Raw genomic sequence first — 21,422 nt, 5'->3', positions numbered from 1 at the left:
AATTATTGAATAAATTGAAATTGAAATTGAAAATTGAAATAAATCATTTTTCATTTTATTGTACAATAAGTCGGCTGTGCGTTTTGCTTTCTGCCAAACCCGGGAGACTGACTCACCGAACCCCTGGGGTTCCATCGAACCCAGGTTACTACTGGTCTAAATCGACTGTTGGTTGAGGTCAAAGTTCATGCTATAGAGACAAATTTGATTAAAATTTCGTAAGGCGGAATTTTTCTCTGTACGGAGCAATAGATAGGCCAAATTGAGCAAAGATTAATAATACTAATAATAAAACCCTCATCCGCACCCCAATGGTGCATAGGGCACTGCGTTATATAAATGCAGTGTTATCTTGATCGTTTACACATGAAAGAAAGGTGATCAGCCCTCCGCTTCAGGTACTAGTCCAGGGTAATATTGAATAAATACTGCAGTGAAAAAATCACTTATATTTATTTTACCCCCCTTGGGAATCGGACCCGGGACCTCCAGAACGGTAGCCGAGCGTGCTGACCATTACACTATGGAGGCGGACAAAGCTTGAAGTGACAAAAATTAAAGCAAGAGCAAAAATTAAAGTGACAAAAACTCTAAGCAACATCAACTTTTAGCTGCTATGGTGGCATTTTTCAATGACCCAAAGTTTGTGGCGCTTTTAACTAACATATTTTATTTATTGTTTCGGCATTAACTTTGTGGTAAGACATGTTACAATGATTAAAGAAAACACCTTTTTTTTATACCACTTGAGTTTTATTAAAGACTACTAGTTTCGGAAGCTAAACTTCCATCGTCAGGTCTGAATAATAACAATAGTTATAATGATTAAATAAAACAAGTGTTTTATTTAATTATTGTAACTAACTAACCAACTTGCTGCTTCCCGCAAGGGTAGGGGTGATAATAGAACGCCACACCAATCTGTCTTTGCAAACAAACTTCACCCCTTCCACATTTATGTATCTCCTCATAGCCAGGGATTATTTCGACTCCTCATCTGACCACTTTCAAGTTTGAAATACTTGATTGTGTCAAGTTTTACTTTCCAAATATACAAAATCACCTGCCCGTTCCGAAATTTCCCCATTTACCGCTATTTTACACCCGGATCTACACTCTTTAAACACCATAAATTTGGATTTGTCAACATTCATCAGCAAATAATTTTCCTTGCACACACTATACTCCTTTGCCACCAGCTCCTGCAGGTCTTCTCTACTACAGCAAGAAGTGCAGCATCATCAGCATACAAAAGGCAACAGACAGTCGAATCGATCACTCACAATGTACTTTTTACAAAATCAATAAACTTTTCCTTGCAATATGTAATTATAATTTTTCAGGAGACGTCCATGGAAAACAGTGTTTTGAATATTAGTATTGATTCACATATTAGTATCGATTCCGACAGTGAGCCAGAAACTACTCGTAAAGATCTTTCTACAAGTCCGGAAACAAACTCCGATCATAAATATGATCGGACAGAATATGACACAATCGACGGCTTTCCTTTTCCGAGGCCCTTTAAATCTAGTAAGAAAATCAATGAATTTGCCAAGGTATTCCTATTCTATCGTTATTTAGATAAATGTAAAGAAATTTCAAATATGTTACTCGACAAATCTAAAATTGCAAAAAAGGGGGTTCCAATATTAGATAAAAGAAGTATCGATCTCGAAGACATCGCAGATTATATTAAGTCCAACACAAAGAAAATACTACTCGAAAATATGGTTACCAGACGGTGGTGCGCGGAAATGGTAATGTATTACAACAGTTTGAATAAACCGGGTTTGCCCGATCTGCTAATGAAGCTGGACGTCTACAAAAAGATCGCTAATAAAACTCCCGCATACTCCGCATTCACCGATGACATGTTTGTGTTTCCCACGCCGTCCTTAATCATACCGTTTGTGTATGAAAAACCGCCCTCCATTAGTTTAAAAGAATATATCGAACGTTTGGGCGAGGAACTTAAGGCGAGAGAGGAACAGCAAAAAGATGAAGGTGAAAAGAAGAGTGAAAATGTTTCGCATTCAAAAACTGTTGAAATTGACGCCAATTCAAATATAGAAATTTGCGATGTTATTGATGAATCTCCGCAGAAAAATCAAGGTAAGACACTCCATGAACCTCAATCCTCAATATGTATGTATCTAATAAATACATTTCTTTTTTGCGTTGCTCATTTATTCTTTATATTATTGTCCGCCTCCGTAGTGTAATGGTCAGCATGCTCGGCTACCGTTCTGGAGGTCCCGGGTTCGATTCCCAGGGGGGTTTAATAAATACAAGTGATTTTTTCACTCTAATATTTATTCGATATTACACTGGACTGGTACCTGAAGTGGAGGGCTGATCACCTTTCCTTCATGTGTAAACGATCGAGATAACACTGCGTTTATATGAAGCAGTGCCCTATGCACCATTGGGGTGCGGTAAGGGTTTTATTATTATTATTATTAGGTTGATGCATAAGTGATGTCGTATTTTTAGGTAATCTGGCATATCATTTTTACCAACTGTGTTAATAGTTATTCTTAATGTTGTTTTTGTATCATATAAAGGAGGGTTTTTTCTAACATTTTATTCAGATTACCGTTAGCGGTTGCGCTATATAGAGCCCTTGTGAATATTTTAAAACGTCAGAGAAAAGAGTGCATATTCGACACTTTTACTTTTTGAATTCGATAAAGGCCACAATGCAACTGAGGCAACCAAAAACATACGTGATGTGGACGGCAGAAGTGCTATCGATGTTCGAAGCAGTCAACGATGGTTTGGTAAATTTAGATCTGGGAATTATCATCAGCTGATGAAAAAAGATTGGTACGCCTTTCAACCACCATTGATGATGTACCGGAAGCCATACTTGAAGCTGATCCCCGTCAAAATACCACGGATATCGCAGTGACGATGGATATTGATCAATCTACGGTGGTGAGGCATCTGCATCGCATTGGAACGGGTTCCAAGTACGACGTATGGGCACAATGCGTTGCCACATTCTGCGATGATAACACAACGTAAATTTAAGGAGATAAAATGGGATGTTTTGAAGCATCCACCTTACTCTTCTGATTTTCACATTTTTTTATCTTTACAAAATGATTAAAATGGGAAAAAAAATTAAAACAACGGAGAAGGTGAAAACAGCACTAGAAAACATACTTTGCATCGAAACCCGAAAGTTTATATTCAAATGGGATTAAAAGTTGACAGAAAGATGGAAGAATTTTTTTCAACCTGTTAACCGGGCGGGACGCATAAATACGTCAAACGTAAACAATATCGGGACATATGGATACGTCCTGGAAATATATGTTGCGCCCTGGAACGGGCGGGACGAACAACAAAGGTATTAGTCATCCATACATGTCTCCACATGAATTTAAGACACGGAGTGAATCAGTATTCGCGCCCGTTACAAGTTGCGTAATCGGACAGCGGACCGCCCGGTTAACAGGTTAAAATAATTGAAAATATATAAATAACTAAATTAGTCAAGTATATGCGAAAAAAACATTTTTGTTTTCACGAAAAAATACGACGTTACTTATGCATCCACCTAATATATTGTCACTTTACAGTTTTGCCTTTTTTCTCACTAGACCTTTTCAGTTTAGTGATATTTCTGTTATTCAGAAATTTAAAATTGTGGAGTGAGTTGATGTCCATTATAGTGATAACACCTCTTGAGAAATACATTGCTTGCTTTTTATTGTAAATGAGTTTTTTTGGTATTTTTGTGCACAATTTTGCTTTTAACTTGAATATATTCATCTATATTTGTAGATTAAAAAGATTTTATATCAAATTTAATAGTAATTACAATATAATAATAAACATAAATATATAGTTGTATGTGTCAATAAATATTTTTTATTTAGATTTTTATACATACACTACATGAAAACATTAATAAACAAGATACCACATTTGGTTAAAGAAACTCGAGTATGTAGTTGAATTTTTTATTTATTATTATGCAATAAAACTTTATAAATTGCTTCCATGATCCATAATGTTATTAAATAATGATACCATATATTAAAAGAGCTATCAAGAAAAAACTACAAAAGGACTTTTTTTCAAAGGAATCAGCAGTGTGAAAAATTAGATACATTTTAACTTTATTGCTCTGTCAAATGTAAACTGTGTGCCAACTATAGGTAAAGGTTAATTAATGGAGCAGTTACCAGAATCACACGGATTTAAATTTTTCTTAGAAAATATTAATAATAATAGTAATAATAAAACCCTTATCCGCGCCCTAATGGTGCATAGGGCACTGCGTCATATAAACGCAGTGTTATCTTGATCGTTTACACATGAAGGAAAGGTGATCAGCCCTCCGCTTCAGGTACCAGTCCAGGGTAATATTGAATAAATATTACAGTGAGAAAATCACTTATATTTATTTTACCCCCCTTGGGAATCGAACCCGGGACCTCCAGAACGGTAGCCGAGCGTGCTGACCATTACACTACGGAGGCGGACAAAAAAAGTATTAAAGAAAATATTAGAAATGGATTTTAATTTCAGAAGAAAAGAGCGATGAGACGGATTCATCTTGGGTAGCATCAAATTCAGAATCTAATGAAGACTCACATTCATCAGAACCAAATGAAGATTCACATTCGTCAGAACCACACGAAGATTCAGATTCATCAGAATCAGACGAAGAAGAGACACCCGATTACTTTGAAACCCCAATCGGAAAGCTATTCATCGATATCGGAGTAAACTTGGTGCAGGAATTTGTTCAACGGGATCTGTTGAAGCAGCAGAAGAAGACGCTGCAGAAAGAACGCCGCTTCGGAGGCAGAAATCTAAAAGCCACCGAATTATCCGTCACCGCTTTAATTAAAAACCTAAATTACAGCAAAGCGGCCAATACAGTTTTCAAGTTCCCGCAGAAAACCTGCAAAGTCTGCGATTTCAAAACCGAATCTTCTCTAGTTCTCGGGCTCCATGTGGCGATGCCGCACTTGAAAAATAATATGTACCACTGCAACTACTGCGCATTCAAAACCCGCAGTCCTCAGGACATTCTGGATCATAATAAAATCAAGCACGATACCATATGTCGGCTGGACGAGTACACTCTGAATCACGCGTGTTGCAACTGCCAATTTGAAACCAACGTCAAGCGTAAACTGGATCGGCATTTGGTGAAATGTGCCGAAGAGTTTGACCAAAAAATCAATCTCGGACCTCCGCTGGATTGGCATCCTCCCTGTAAAAAATATGAGGTATTTTCTTTCCCTTTTATGGAGGTTGGTGTAACAGTGATCAGTGTTCCGGAAACTTTTTCTGTTCAAGGTACACCTGCCAAATTGAGAAATTTTGAAGGTACACCAAAGAACGAAAACAAACTTTATTTAATATTGATTTATTATTAAAATTAATTTAATGCAAAAACATATATAACATATCGCTCACTCCTTTAAAAAATGTCATAAATCAAAAATCGTCAAATTTCAGTTGTGCATGTTTTCGGAATGCCCAGAAAATGTACTATATCCCAGCAAAAGATACATATTTTTAACAACATTTTGAGTGTGTCCAAATACTTGTTCACAAAATCTGGATTATCTCCAATTACAGGAGTTATTTTCATATTATTTTTTGACATCCCATCAAAGATGAAGAAGAATATGGAAGTCTGGGCATTTACGGGGCTGACGACCGTCATCGGCTGGTTTAAGTGATCACTTTACATACGTGTAACATTCACCAATTCTACCCATAATTGACAACCACACTACTCAAATTCTCGGAAATTCTTTATATATGAACCAATTTAGAAACCTTGTTCTTGAATCACTAGAACTTCACTAGAGTCATCTATTGGTGAGATGTAAAGAAGCTTTTTACTAAGCAGAATCTCTTATATTAGTGAACAAGTATTTGGAAGAAGTATTTTGTGAACATGTAACAATGATAAAAGAAAACACTTGTTTTATACCACTTGAGTTTTATTAAAGACTACATGTTTCGGAAGTTAAACTTCCATTATTCAATAATAAATTCCTAAATTCTAATAATAATTTATTAAATAATATATTGTTTCAAAATTCTTCACCTTTGCTATCCATTTTTCCTTTGTTTTCGAACTCCGCCCCTTGACTAACCCCCTCACCCTAACTTTCCCCTCTCCTTATTTGTAGGACAATTTTATATTTTATATTTTAGTTATTATACAGACCTGAATGATGGAAGTTTAACTTCCAAAACATGTAGTCTTTAATAAAACTCAAGTGGTATAAAACAAGTGTTTTCTTTTATCATTGTTACATGTCTTACCACAAAGTTAATGCCGAAACAATAAATAAAATGGAGTCTAAAAATAATAATAAAAAAAACTGATTATTCCCTATTTTTAGCAACAGAGTATGTATGATCAGGTTATAAAGCAAATGGCTCAGGCCAGCGCTGAGAAAACTAAACCTGCTCCTGTTGAAGTATCGCAGAGTGTTGGACCCAAGACCCCCTCGCTTCCTGTGCAGGGAGTTGCGCCCATTCGAGGCGGGAAGGTGTACGGAAACAACCAAATTCCATTCTCATCATCATCCTTCATGTTGCCGGTAAGAAACCTATTATCTTCGAGACTGACATAGCTTTATTCTAACGCAATGCCTTATTCAGGACCGTGTTGCTTCCGGTATGTGGAATATTACGAGTATCATCGTTGAACAACAAACTAGACAAAAATATCAAAATCTTCTAGTACTCAACCACGATACACGATTTACACGCAACAAAGGTTTGATAGTCCCAAGAATTAATAATAAATATGGGAGTCAAACACTGCAATATAAATACATTGAAACCCCGAGATGCGAACAAAACTAGGAAGGAAGTAGACCGACATCTCCCCAGATCTATGTTGAAGAGTAGGCGATAAAAATACATATTCCTATTTGCAGACTTTGTTATATGTATATGCATATATGATATTTTTATATATTTATCTTTCTATATTTCCATATATATTTTCTAGTACACAATCATGATACACAATTTACACACAACAAAGGTTTGATAGTCCCAATAATCAACAATAAATATGGGAGTCAAAAACTGCAATATATTGTTCCAAACATTTTTAATTTTTTGCCGACGAAAGTTAGATGTTAAAATAAAATATGGAACAGAGGCAAAATAAAGGAATGGGTAAATGATCAAGGGTTAATTCTATGAAAATTATAAAATAGTTTATATTCTTAATATACATTTTTTTGTGTATATTGAAAACGGATAAAAACAATTAAAAATTTATGTTAAAAGAACTCCACCGACAAGACACACAAGGTGGCTTGGTGGGTCTCTGCCAAAAATATTTTTAATATGTTAAAATTGTTCTCTACATAAATAAATACAATTTATTTAAATATATAAAAAAATGTTGCATTCACACTAGGATAATCATTAACCAGTTCCCAGTCAAGCTAGAACACAAAATGCATAACCTTCTTCTAGTGGAACGTAAGGTCAGCTGATGACAGTCAACAGTCAGCCTTCTCCTCAGGAGTGCAACGTGGTTTCCTCCCAGTAATGAGCAGATGCTGAGAAGTTCCTGATTAGCCCACACTAGATTATCCCTCCTGTTTCCAACACAGATTCAAATAAAAACATATTTGACTTATAGTCCATTATTTGATTCAACATCGGTTAAGCAGGATTTGTCAATATCCAATTCAAACCCCGCCCACTCCTTTCATACTACGAGTATATAAGCTGGTTCAATAATATGTTTAACCCTAGTGCATGTTTAACCTCGGCTCTTAATGCATGTTTATGCTGAAACCTTTTGTGTAAAACATTTTGTGTAGTTTAAGTGTGAAAATAGTGCTATGGTAGTGTTGTTTGCATGCTGTAGTAGTGATTGTCCTGACGGGTACGTCTCAAAACCGGTAGACATAAAAATCTGTTCCTAATAATGAGGGCTAAAGCCCAAGTGTGACTCGGGTTTATATTGCACTTAGGCAAAGAGTGTGTCAAATGAGTCTGAGTGCTGCTCAGGCAAATCGCATTCCAATTTGGCATTGTTGATTTGCCCTTGCCAAATATATTTATGTATTTGTTTTTACTGACTATCTTCGTTGTCATGTAAATAGGCACTCACCGAGCATTGGCTAGTCTATAAACTTGTAAATGCACATTGCTTTGACTATTTCCATTACTATTTAAGTCCATTAAAATAAGAGATTAACAAGATTCTCATGACCTGTATCCTACAGGTCCATTGTCTATCTAAATGCGATGACTGAGCATTTTCTGTAAATGTCTTTGCACTGTTCTGTGTCTGTCTGCTGAGCTGGTCAGGGTTGGCATCTGTGTACCGGCCAACGTCGGGTCGGAATCGGATCTAGCTGACTAACTGAACTAACTAACTAACTACTAGTCCCTTTCACTGCCTACACTAGTATACTTTTAGAAACGCTGGTGGTGGATTTACAAACTTTTATTCATTTTAATTGGCAGTGACAGGAATATTGAAAGCTTTTAAATATGAATTCACAGTAAAATCGGGATACAATTTTATTTCATATTTTCTATAAATTTCCCATTTTAGTTTAAAAAATTGCTTTGAAAGAGAAGATCTGTCAGGAAGCCTAGATGCTTGTGTCAGATATGGGAATGCGGTGGGACAGCTTTCAATATGTACAATAACTATTGTTAGATATACATCTAGAAGGTCTGTCAGGAAGCCTAGATGCTTCTGTATCAGATCTGGGAATGCGGTGGGACAGCTTTCAATATGTACAATAACTATTGTTAGATATACATCTAGAAGGTCTGTCAGGAAGCCTAGATGCTTCTGTATCAGATCTGGGAATGCGGTGGGACGGCTTTCAATATGTACAATAACTATTGTTAGATATACATCTAGAAGGTCTGTCAGGAAGCCTAGATGCTTCTGTATCAGATCTGGGAATGCGGTGGGACAGCTTTCAATATGTACAATAACTATTGTTAGATATACATCTAGAAGGTCTGTCAGGAAGCCTAGATGCTTCTGTATCAGATCTGGGAATGCGGTGGGACAGCTTTCAATATGTACAATAACTATTGTTAGATATACATCTAGAAGGTCTGTCAGGAAGCCTAGATGCTTCTGTATCAGATCTGGGAATGCGGTGGGACAGCTTTCAATATGTACAATAACTATTGTTAGATATACATCTAGAAGGTCTGTCAGGAAGCCTAGATGCTTCTGTATCAGATCTGGGAATGCGGTGGGACAGCTTTCAATATGTACAATAACTATTGTTAGATATACATCTAGAAGGTCTGTCAGGAAGCCTAGATGCTTCTGTATCAGATCTGGGAATGCGGTGGGACAGCTTTCAATATGTACAATAACTATTGTTAGATATACATCTAGAAGGTCTGTCAGGAAGCCTAGATGCTTCTGTATCAGATCTGGGAATGCGGTGGGACAGCTTTCAATATGTACAATAACTATTGTTAACTATACATCTAAAAGGACTGTCAAGAAGCCTAGGTGCTTCTGTATCAGATCTGGGAATGCGGTGGGACAGCTTTCAATATGTACAATAACTATTGTTAACTATACATCTAGAAGGTCTGTCAGGAAGCCTAGATGCTTCTGTATCAGTTCTGGGAATGCGGTGGGACAGCTTTCAATATGTACAATAACTATTGTTAGATATACATCTAGAAGGTCTGTCAGGAAGCCTAGATGCTTCTGTATCAGATCTGGGAATGCGGTGGGACAGCTTTCAATATGTACAATAACTATTGTTAACTATACATCTAGAAGGACTGTCAAGAAGCCTAGATGCTTCTGTATCAGATCTGGGAATGCGGTGGGACAGCTTTCAATATGTACAATAACTATTGTTAACTATACATCTAAAAGGACTGTCAAGAAGCCTAGGTGCTTCTGTATCAGATCTGGGAATGCGGTGGGACAGCTTTCAATATGTACAATAACTATTGTTAACTATACATCTAGAAGGTCTGTCAGGAAGCCTAGATGCTTCTGTATCAGTTCTGGGAATGCGGTGGGACAGCTTTCAATATGTACAATAACTATTGTTAGATATACATCTAGAAGGTCTGTCAGGAAGCCTAGATGCTTCTGTATCAGATCTGGGAATGCGGTGGGACAGCTTTCAATATGTACAATAACTATTGTTAACTATACATCTAGAAGGACTGTCAAGAAGCCTAGGTGCTTCTGTATCAGATCTGGGAATGCGGTGGGACAGCTTTCAATATGTACAATAACTATTGTTAACTATACATTGTGGTAACCCACTCTACCATGGCAACCCAAATCGAGTGAAATAACGAACACCCTACACGAAGCCCGCAACGAACGGAAACGAGCCCGTTACACTTCGCCGCCGCCCGTCCTCAGATCGACACGTATTTCAACTGTTCTCATATTAGAATCACGCGATTATTCTTAAGTATTTTCTTGATTGTAATTTTATAGAACTGAATAAATTTGTGTTAAAAGTAATCCGCTTTCATCTTGCTTCCCTTCTGATAAATTTAAGTGGTATTCAACTAGAAACCACAACATCTAGAAAGTCTGTCAGGAAGTCTAGATGCTTCTGTATCAGATCTGGGAATGCGGTGGGATAGCTTTCAATATGTACAATAACTATTGTTAACTATACATCTAGAAGGTCTGTCAGGAAGCCTAGGTTCTTCTGTATCAGATCTGGGAATGCGGTGGGACAGCTTTCAATATGTACAATAACTATTGTTAAATATACATCTAGAAGGTCTTTCCGGAAGCCTAGATGCTTCTGTATCAGTTCTGGGAATGCGGTGGGACAGCTTTCAATATGTACAATAACTATTGTTAGATATACATCTAGAAGGTCTGTCAGGAAGCCTAGATGCTTCTGTATCAGATCTGGGAATGCGGTGGGACAGCTTTTAATATGTACAATAACTATTGTTAACTATACATCTAGAAGGACTGTCAAGAAGCCTAGATGCTTCTGTATCAGATCTGGGAATGCCATGGGACAGCTTTCAATATGTACAATAACTATTGTTAGATATACATCAAGAAGGTCTGTCAGGAAGCCTAGATGCTTCTGTATCAGATCTGGGAATGCGGTGGGACAGCTTTCAATATGTACAATAACTATTGTTAGATATACATCTAGAAGGTCTGTCAGGAAGCCTAGATGCTTCTGTATCAGATCTGGGAATGCGGTGGGACAGCTTTCAATATGTACAATAACTATTGTTAGATATACATCTAGAAGGTCTGTCAGGAAGCCTAGATGCTTCTGTATCAGATCTGGGAATGCGGTGGGACAGCTTTCAATATGTACAATAACTATTGTTAACTATACATCTAAAAGGACTGTCAAGAAGCCTAGGTGCTTCTGTATCAGATCTGGGAATGCGGTGGGACAGCTTTCAATATGTACAATAACTATTGTTAACTATACATCTAGAAGGTCTGTCAGGAAGCCTAGATGCTTCTGTATCAGTTCTGGGAATGCGGTGGGACAGCTTTCAATATGTACAATAACTATTGTTAGATATACATCTAGAAGGTCTGTCAGGAAGCCTAGATGCTTCTGTATCAGATCTGGGAATGCGGTGGGACAGCTTTCAATATGTACAATAACTATTGTTAACTATACATCTAGAAGGACTGTCAAGAAGCCTAGATGCTTCTGTATCAGATCTGGGAATGCGGTGGGACAGCTTTCAATATGTACAATAACTATTGTTAACTATACATCTAAAAGGACTGTCAAGAAGCCTAGGTGCTTCTGTATCAGATCTGGGAATGCGGTGGGACAGCTTTCAATATGTACAATAACTATTGTTAACTATACATCTAGAAGGTCTGTCAGGAAGCCTAGATGCTTCTGTATCAGTTCTGGGAATGCGGTGGGACAGCTTTCAATATGTACAATAACTATTGTTAGATATACATCTAGAAGGTCTGTCAGGAAGCCTAGATGCTTCTGTATCAGATCTGGGAATGCGGTGGGACAGCTTTCAATATGTACAATAACTATTGTTAACTATACATCTAGAAGGACTGTCAAGAAGCCTAGGTGCTTCTGTATCAGATCTGGGAATGCGGTGGGACAGCTTTCAATATGTACAATAACTATTGTTAACTATACATTGTGGTAACCCACTCTACCATGGCAACCCAAATCGAGTGAAATAACGAACACCCTACACGAAGCCCGCAACGAACGGAAACGAGCCCGTTACACTTCGCCGCCGCCCGTCCTCAGATCGACACGTATTTCAACTGTTCTCATATTAGAATCACGCGATTATTCTTAAGTATTTTCTTGATTGTAATTTTATAGAACTGAATAAATTTGTGTTAAAAGTAATCCGCTTTCATCTTGCTTCCCTTCTGATAAATTTAAGTGGTATTCAACTAGAAACCACAACATCTAGAAAGTCTGTCAGGAAGTCTAGATGCTTCTGTATCAGATCTGGGAATGCGGTGGGATAGCTTTCAATATGTACAATAACTATTGTTAACTATACATCTAGAAGGTCTGTCAGGAAGCCTAGGTTCTTCTGTATCAGATCTGGGAATGCGGTGGGACAGCTTTCAATATGTACAATAACTATTGTTAAATATACATCTAGAAGGTCTTTCCGGAAGCCTAGATGCTTCTGTATCAGTTCTGGGAATGCGGTGGGACAGCTTTCAATATGTACAATAACTATTGTTAGATATACATCTAGAAGGTCTGTCAGGAAGCCTAGATGCTTCTGTATCAGATCTGGGAATGCGGTGGGACAGCTTTTAATATGTACAATAACTATTGTTAACTATACATCTAGAAGGACTGTCAAGAAGCCTAGATGCTTCTGTATCAGATCTGGGAATGCCATGGGACAGCTTTCAATATGTACAATAACTATTGTTAGATATACATCAAGAAGGTCTGTCAGGAAGCCTAGATGCTTCTGTATCAGTTCTGGGAATGCGGTGGGACAGCTTTCAATATGTACAATAACTATTGTTAACTATACATCTAGAAGGTCTGTCAGGAAGCCTAGATGCTTCTGTATCAGATCTGGGAATGCGGTTGGACAGTTTTCAATATGTACAATAATTATTGTTAACTATACATCTAGAAGGTCTGTCAGGAAGCCTAGATGCTTCTGTATCAGTTCTGGGAATGCGGTGGGACAGCTTTCAATATGTACAATAACTATTGTTAGATATACATCTAGAAGGTCTGTCAGGAAGCCTAGGTGCTTCTGTATCAGATCTGGGAATGCGGTGGGACAGCTTTCAATATGTACAATAACTATTGTTAGATATACATCTAGAAGGTCTGTCAGGAAGCCTAGGTGCTTCTGTATCAGATCTGGGAATGCGGTGGGACAGCTTTCAATATGTACAATAACTATTGTTAGATATACATCAAGAAGGTCTGTCAGGAAGCCTAGATGCTTCTGTATCAGATCTGGGAATGCGGTGGGACAGCTTTCAATATGTACAATAACTATTGTTAACTATACATCTAGAAGGTCTGTCAGGAAGCCTAGATGCTTCTGTATCAGATCTGGGAATGCGGTTGGATAGCTTTCAATATGTACAATAATTATTGTTAACTATACATCTAGAAGGTCTGTCAGGAAGCCTAGATGCTTCTGTATCAGTTCTGGGAATGCGGTGGGACAGCTTTCAATATGTACAATAACTATTGTTAGATATACATCTAGAAGGTCTGTCAGGAAGCCTAGATGCTTCTGTATCAGATCTGGGAATGCGGTGGGACAGCTTTCAATATGTACAATAACTATTGTTAACTATACATCTAGAAGGACTGTCAAGAAGCCTAGATGCTTCTGTATCAGATCTGGGAATGCGATGGGACAGCTTTCAATATGTACAATAACTATTGTTAGATATACATCTGGAAGGTCTGTCAGGAAGCCTAGATGTTTCTGTATCAGATCTGGGAATGCGGTGGGACAGCTTTCAATATGTACAACTAACTATTGTTAGATATACATCAAGAAGGTCTGTCAGGAAGCCTAGATGCTTCTGTATCAGATCTGGGAATGCGGTGGGACAGCTTTCAATATGTACAATATCTATTGTTAACTATACATCTAGGAGGTCTGTCAGCAAGCCTAGATGCTTCTGTATCAGATCTGGGAATGCGGTTGGACAGCTTTCAATATGTACAATAACTATTGTTAGATATACATCTAGAAAGTCTGTCAGGAAGCCTAGATGCTTCTGTATCAGATCTGGGAATGCGGTGGGACAACTGTTCAATGTACACTTGTCCATCATCTGTACGCTTATTCAACAAAAGAGCAAATTCAGCAAAAGTATGCCGATGACGCTTCTGTCTCTTTCTTACAGGGTGGAGAGACCAGCGTGTCCCTGCTCCCCGCCACTCGGGAGTTCCCCCTCATCTGTGAGATCTGCGACGGCTACCTGCGGGACTTGCAACAGCTCCGGAAGCACATGGAGTGGATCCATAAGGTCAAGATACACCCCGCCATTCAGCTCAAACCTCCACTCAACTGCATGAAGTGCGCTTTTCGGTTAGTACCTGCATCCTTCAACAATTGACATTTTTGTTGGGTAATACATTTAAAATTAAACAAGGTTTATTTGGTTGAATTCTACATTTATTTATGTATATGTTATGTATACGTGACGCATTTCGTCTTCTTAGGACATTATCAAACACTTTCACTGTTAACATATCGTCAAATCTTAAATCTTTTATTTCTTTACATTATATGGATCACTCTTTCTTGATTTTTACATATTTCCATCAATACTATACATCTACTGGCCATTTTATTTCGAATTTAGTCACTGTGTTTGGAGAGAAACATTCAAATGCCAAATGTTTCATACAGAACTTAAACTAACTACATGGCTTTTATGTATTAATTTTAAATCAAACACAGATTTTTTGAGTCTACGAAGTTGTATTTTATTAACAAAAACACATAAAAATTATATTGTGACAATTGTTTCGCCTTGTTAGGGCATTATACATTTTGATAATGCCCTAACATTCGTTTGATAATGCCCTAACAAGGCGAAACAATTGTCACAATATAATTTATATGTGTTTTTGTTAATAAAATACAACTTAGTTGACTCAAAAAATCTTTGTTTGATTTATGATTAATACATAAATTAAAATGGATTTCTGCAAATTAAACGCCAAATCAATAAATAACTACATGGCGTTGAAAATTGTTACAAGCAGTAATGTCTAACTATCACTCGGTCACTTTTGCTTGGCAAGAAAATAAACATCAATGCAGTTAGTCATTTTTAACGAGTCAATATATTATACTTCCAAGTATAAAATCGCTTTGGGATTTTTTTCAGGGCAACATTAAGCTAGTAAGATGTCAAATAGTCAATAATCACGTTTTTGTAAAAACTGCTCTCGGTCACTTTCTCCTGAATGACTACGATATACATATATGCATAAAATTGTCTTATTATGACGAAACGCGTCACGTATTAACATATACATAAATAAATGTAGAATTCAATCCAATAAACCTTGTTTAATTTTGGACATATTACCCAACAATTCAATATGGAATTCTACCAACTGTCTACCCTTACGGTGGTAAAAACTTCCGCATGCACCGGTGATATGTATTTTGGGAAAAATGTGATAATCTCTCTGGTAAGTATCTAAAAAAGGGGAAAAATACATCACAAGTACCCGCCATAGCTGGCAGAGCGACACGACCGCCGCGTAAGGTGATCTGCGCACTATTAACGCAGTCAACACGTTACGACATGCGCGTATATGTACACAAAGCATGCCACGCGCGCACACACAGAAATGTTTGTCAGCCTCCTTAGTGTAATGGTCAGCATGCTCGGCTACCGTACTGGAGGTCCCGGGTTGGATTCCCAGGAGGGGTTAAATAAATATAAGTGATTTTTTCACTCTAATATGTATTCAATATTACCCTGGACTGGTACCTGAAGCAGAGGGCTGATGACCTTTCCTTCATGTGGTCATGATCAAGATAACACCGCGTTTATATGATGGAGTGCCCTATGCACCATTGGGTGCAGATGAGGGTTTGAAGAAGAAGAAGATTCGTGATTTAATTCCTGATTTTTTCTGTTGCCGCAAATAAATAACTTTATATCATAATACTTTTATGTAATACATGATTATATTATGGAGGAATACAAAAATTGTGAGCCCGTATCTATTATATTTTATATTTATATTCTCATTTTTAAATTCGAATTGTAGTAAATACATATCACCGGGAGGGGAAGGTTAAACTGTTCTCTGCCTTGAGCACGTTCCTGCTTTCCAATGCTGTGCTCGCCAGGTCGGCCATACAAAATTAGCGCGTAAATCTGTTCATATTTGTGCTCGTTTCTTCCTAGGTCAAGCAATAATTTTAATAACTTGAAATATGGAACACTTACGTACATATTTAACACTACACAGTGTTCATATTTGGTAAGTCTTTGAAATATATATTAAATATCGAAATATATATGCAAAAAATAAAACTCTGTTAGCTTTTGTTCGCCTCCATGGTGAAATGGTCAGCACGCTCAGCTACCGTACTGGAGGTCCCGGGTTCGATTCCCAGGAGGGGTCAAATAAATACAAGTGATTTTTTCACTCTAATATTTATTTAATACTACCCTGGACTGGACTAGTACCTGAAGCGGAGGGCTGATCACCTTTCCTTCATGTGTTAATGATCAAGGTGTCACTGTGTTTATATGATGTGCAGTGCCCAATGCACCATCGGATGCGGATTGGGGTTAGAAGAAGATTCTTCAACAATTGGCATATATTTTGTTTACACTGTGCTTGCCTCTCCAGTGCTGTGTTTGCCAAGTCGGGCATATAAAATTAGCGCGTAAATGCGCTCATATTTGTGCTTGTTTCTTCCTAGGCCAAGCAATAATTTGAATAACTTTAATAATTGGAACACTTATGTACATATTTAACACCACACAGGGTTCATATTTGGTAAGTCTTTATAATATCTGTTAAATTTATACGCAAAAAATATAATTTTAATATGTTAATTTTATTAATATGTTACGGCCTATCGGGAACAGCCTTACTAATACAAACTGGCATTTTTTATGTCCCTTTTCTAAACTGTCAAATAAAACTGTTGACTGTTAAGTTTATATTTAAGTTTCATATTTACTGTCCATTAATATTCTGTATTATTCTTTACTTGTATTTGAAGGACATTGCAACTTAGTATTTCTATAGATATATATTTTGGTATATATCAGGGGTTCCCAAAGTGTGCGCCGCGGCACCCTGGTGCGCCGCAGAAAGTAAAGAGGGGCACCGTGAGTCTATCATCTATCATCTGAAACCACAAATATTCTCGGGTACCTATTTAAAAAAAAAAAAATATTAACATTAATTGTATACATTTATTTAAATCACAATTTTTAACATATTTTTTTAAAAATTTTGTAGAGACCCACCAAGCCACCTTGTGCGTCTTGTCGGTGGAAAGTATCGATTTCTATTTTGAGCGCTTGCATCTATCTACTCAACTACTATTATTGTAGGTACCTATTTCTTTCGACTATAATGTTTATATATATGTAGTCACTATATCTATTTCAAATAGTAGGGCGCCGTGACAAAATACTAAACTGGTAAGTGCGCCGCGGGCTGAATAAGATTGAGAACCCCTGGTATATATGATGTATCGTAGTCGTACAGGAGAAAGTGACTAACTACCAAAACGTAAAATGTTTAGGACAGCCATTTAAGTCACTTTTGCTTGGCAAGAAAATAAACACCAATACAGTCATTTTTAACAAGTCAATATATTATACTTCCAAGTTTAAAATCCTTTTGAATTTTTTCAGGGCAATATTAAGCTAGTAAGATATCAAATAGTCAATGATCACGTTTTTTTTAAACAATGCACTTGGTCACTTTCTCCTGTATGACTGCGATATATATCTTTATAAAATTAGATATAAATTACAAAAAAAAACAATGATAACCCTGAATCTCACATTGAATTTCTTTAACCATAAACGTAAAATAAGAAAGGTGTGTTTAGATGATTTAGTGTGTGAAAAAAATAAGTGCGGAAAGAATGGTAAAATAAATCTACAATCAAAATGTAGTTCGAATCTAGAAGCCGAAGGAAACCAAGAAAGACTTGGCATGGGCAGATGACACATCACCTGACCCAGTGCCCTATGGACGACTGAATGATGGAATGGAAAGTATCATCTCCTGAGGCCTCCGTCTCTGAATATTTTACCACATTCTATTTAGTGATTAGGCTGTTTATCATTTTTTAGTTTTCTGACTGACCAAGGATTAGAACGCCACCTCCTGGGATCACACGGCCTAGTGACGGAGGCGCTGCAGGAAGCAGCCGACAAGGCCAAGGATGGAGGGCGCTGTCCTATATGTGGTCAGGTATGAAATATTTACAAGGGAAGATATTGCTCTCTCCTTTCAAGAACGTCATAAATCAAAAATTGTAAATTTTCAATTGTGCATATTTTCGGAACGCCCAGAAAATGTACTATATCCCAGCAAAAGAGGCATATTTTTAACTTTATATTTACCCGCTACAGGGCAAAAAGTGTTGTTTTTGCATTTTGAAGAAAAGGTATTGTTTAATTATTTTTTTAAATATACTAAATATTTTTCAAATGGAGAAATAACCTTCAGGTTTTACCTAAAAAGATCCATTGTACAGTAAAAAGTTCAATAAGTGGCTTGATATTTATTTTTAATACATTGTATTATATTTTAAAACTTTAAAAACGTTCCACTGAAATACAGTTTTTTTATTTATGACGTTCTTGAAAGGAGTGAGCGATATGTGCAAAAATGTAATGTATCAAGCCTGCTCAGTGCCACCTTCAAGTTGTGTGTGTAGATTATTATTATTTTTTGACATCTCATCAAAGATGAAGAAGAATATGGAAGTCTGGGCATTTACGGGGCTGACAACCGGCTGGTTTAAGTGATCACTTTACACACGTGTAATGTTCACCAATTCTACCCATTATTGACAACCACACTATTCAAATTCTTGGATGTTCCATATATACGGGGCTGACGACTGTCATAGGCTGGTTTAAGTGATCACTTTATAGACATGTAAAGTTCACCAATTTGCATGTGTAAAGTGATCACTTAAACCAGCCTATGACGGTCGTCAGCCCCGTAAATGCCCAGACTTCCATATTCTTCTTCATCTTTGATGAGATGTCAAAAAATAATGTGAAAATACCTCCTGTAATCGGAGATAATCCAGATTTTGTGAACAAGTATTTGGACACACTCAAAATGTTGTAGATTATTTATTACGCTTATAGTAAAATTTACTTAGTATTTATACAGCAGTGATGTATGGGAAAGAAAGTGCAGGAGAAATAGAGCATAGGAAAATAAGGACAGCAAAAATGGCCAAGGTACTGTTGGATTCACACCTTTATTTGTACAAGAATGTGCAAACTCACTTTAGTTGTTTTACTATACTATGTATTTAGTCTGCCTCCGTGGTGTAATGGTTAGCGTGTTTAGCTACCGTGCTGCAGGTGTCCCGGGTTCGATTCCCATGGGGAGGGGTAAGAATAAATAATAGTGATTTTACACTAACATTTATTTAATATTACCCTGATCACCTTGCCTTCATGTAAGTAACAATCAAGATAACACTGCGTCAATACAATGGAGTGCCCTGTGCACCATTGGGAGCAGATGAGGGTTAGAAGAAGTATTTATTATAGTATACTATGGAGATGTCCGCCTCCGTAGTGTAATGTTCTGGAGGTCCCGGGTTCGATTCCCAGGGGGGTCAAATAAATATAAGTGATTTTTTCACTGTAATATTTATTCTATATTACCCTGGACTGGTACCTGAAGCGGAGGGCTGATCACCTTTCTTTCATGTGTTTACGATCAAGATAACACTGCATTTATATGATGCAGTGCCCTATGCATCATTGGGATGTGGATATAAGGGTTTGAATGAATGGAGATGTAGGTCTGCAAAATGTCGATTATAATGTTTTTTCTTATTTTTTCAGGTACACATGTGGAATCTTTTGAAGCACATGGTAGAAATACACAAAATGAATTTGAAGCCGGCGATTTTGTTCTACAAATGCACGGCATGCAACGACAAGTTCAGCAGGTACAAAGAGTTTGAGAGTCATGTCTATTCACGGCACAGTGCTGATGTGGATGTCACCAAGAAAACCAACGCTACTCCCACCTAATCTCTCCTCTCGCCCTGATACAGAGGAAACCAGTGACAAATTTGTAACCATTACTTTATTTTATATTCAAAATGTAATTAGTTTTTATGCAATGTTAGAAATACCTGCACTAATAGAACTGAACAAGTAAAAAGGTCAACCGCCATCTGTGAGCATGGCGAAAGATTTATGTATCCATTCAAATAAAGATGGTAACTTAGGTTGGTGGTGATAAATGTAGTAGAGGTCGCGCCGTCAGTTAGCGTTTTAAAATGATGATTGGCTTGGATTGGCTTTTGTCCATCTTTTTTCGGATTGGAGCTCTTAATCGGTGCGTGAACACGTTGCGCGTAAATCCAATCACGCTAAACTGTCGTAGTCGCTTTCATTTTTCAAAACCAGACTGCCGGACGGTCAAATTCTGGGTAGAGTACAATCGCCCTTACGATGCTAAAAACTTTCCCGCGCTCCGGTGATATGTATTTTGTACAACATATGAAAATGTGATTTAAAAACCTTAAAAATGTGAATAATCCTAAATGTTACTTTAATTGACCATAGTTCAAGTTGAAATGTATCAATTTTGTAATGTTAGCCCTGATAAGTACTTAAAAAAGAAAAAAAATATATTGTAAGTATTCACCACAGCTAGTGTAGCGATACAACCATCCCGAACGATGTCTTGCGCGCAGCTAAAATGAGATTGTCCGAAACATTATAAAGTCGCGTGCGCGTGTACGTAAAGTGCGGCACGCACGCATACTCTGAGAAATGTTGGTGTATTGGTGATTCTATTCCCGATTTATTTTACAATTTCTGTCGCTGCAAATGAATAACTTTATATTTTATTACTTTTTTAATACACTTAATAGTTTTACGGAGGAATACAAAAAATTCTTAGTCCGTATCTATTATATTTTATACTGATATTCTCATTTTTAAACTTGAGTTGTAATAAATATATATCACCGAGAGGGAAGGTTAATTTATCGACTAAGGAAACATACTGTTAGTAAAGAAACTACTGTCAGTTAGCTCAGTCGGTAAAGAAACAGGAGTGATATCCGAATGTCACCCGTTTAGTCCCGGAATAGGTGGTTTCCTTTTTCTGAGATATAATTATTTCATATTATTTATATTCAAAGCATTTACTTTGTGGTCAAACATTTTAATTGATATT

The 21,422-nt window shown here is 37.0% G+C and overlaps 1 protein-coding gene and 1 long non-coding RNA gene across 2 annotated transcripts in view; one reads left to right on the top strand and one right to left on the bottom strand.

The window, feature by feature from the left end:
* LOC148300555 (uncharacterized) overlaps nt 1-21,422 on the bottom strand; it is a 134,742-nt gene that overhangs the window by 22,245 nt on the left and 91,075 nt on the right. The window lies entirely within an intron of this gene.
* LOC148300556 (MOG interacting and ectopic P-granules protein 1-like) lies at nt 1,764-20,526 on the top strand. Its single transcript, XM_088274608.1, has 6 exons — nt 1,764-2,115; nt 4,546-5,255; nt 6,411-6,590; nt 14,375-14,559; nt 18,326-18,446; nt 20,072-20,526. Exons 1-6 carry the CDS (start codon nt 1,764-1,766, stop codon nt 20,261-20,263), a joined length of 1,740 nt encoding a protein of 579 aa, XP_088130734.1. The 3' UTR covers nt 20,264-20,526.

This window comes from Brachycentrus maculatus, unplaced genomic scaffold, assembly GCF_059751285.1.
Source record: "Brachycentrus maculatus isolate JH-2025_06_01 unplaced genomic scaffold, ASM5975128v1 h1tg000693l, whole genome shotgun sequence".
NCBI classification, from domain to species: Eukaryota; Metazoa; Arthropoda; class Insecta; order Trichoptera; family Brachycentridae; genus Brachycentrus; species Brachycentrus maculatus.
This window is presented reverse-complemented; position numbering and strand designations above follow the sequence as displayed.

Coding starts and splice junctions, on each gene's coding strand:
- LOC148300556 (XM_088274608.1), top strand. CDS start 1,764: ATGTATTACAACAGTTTGAATAAACCGGGTTTGCCCGATCTGCTAATG. Junction 6,591..14,374: donor CATCATCCTTCATGTTGCCG/GTAAGAAACCTA, acceptor TCTTTCTTACAG/GGTGGAGAGACCAGCGTGTC. Junction 18,447..20,071: donor GCTGTCCTATATGTGGTCAG/GTATGAAATATT, acceptor TTATTTTTTCAG/GTACACATGTGGAATCTTTT.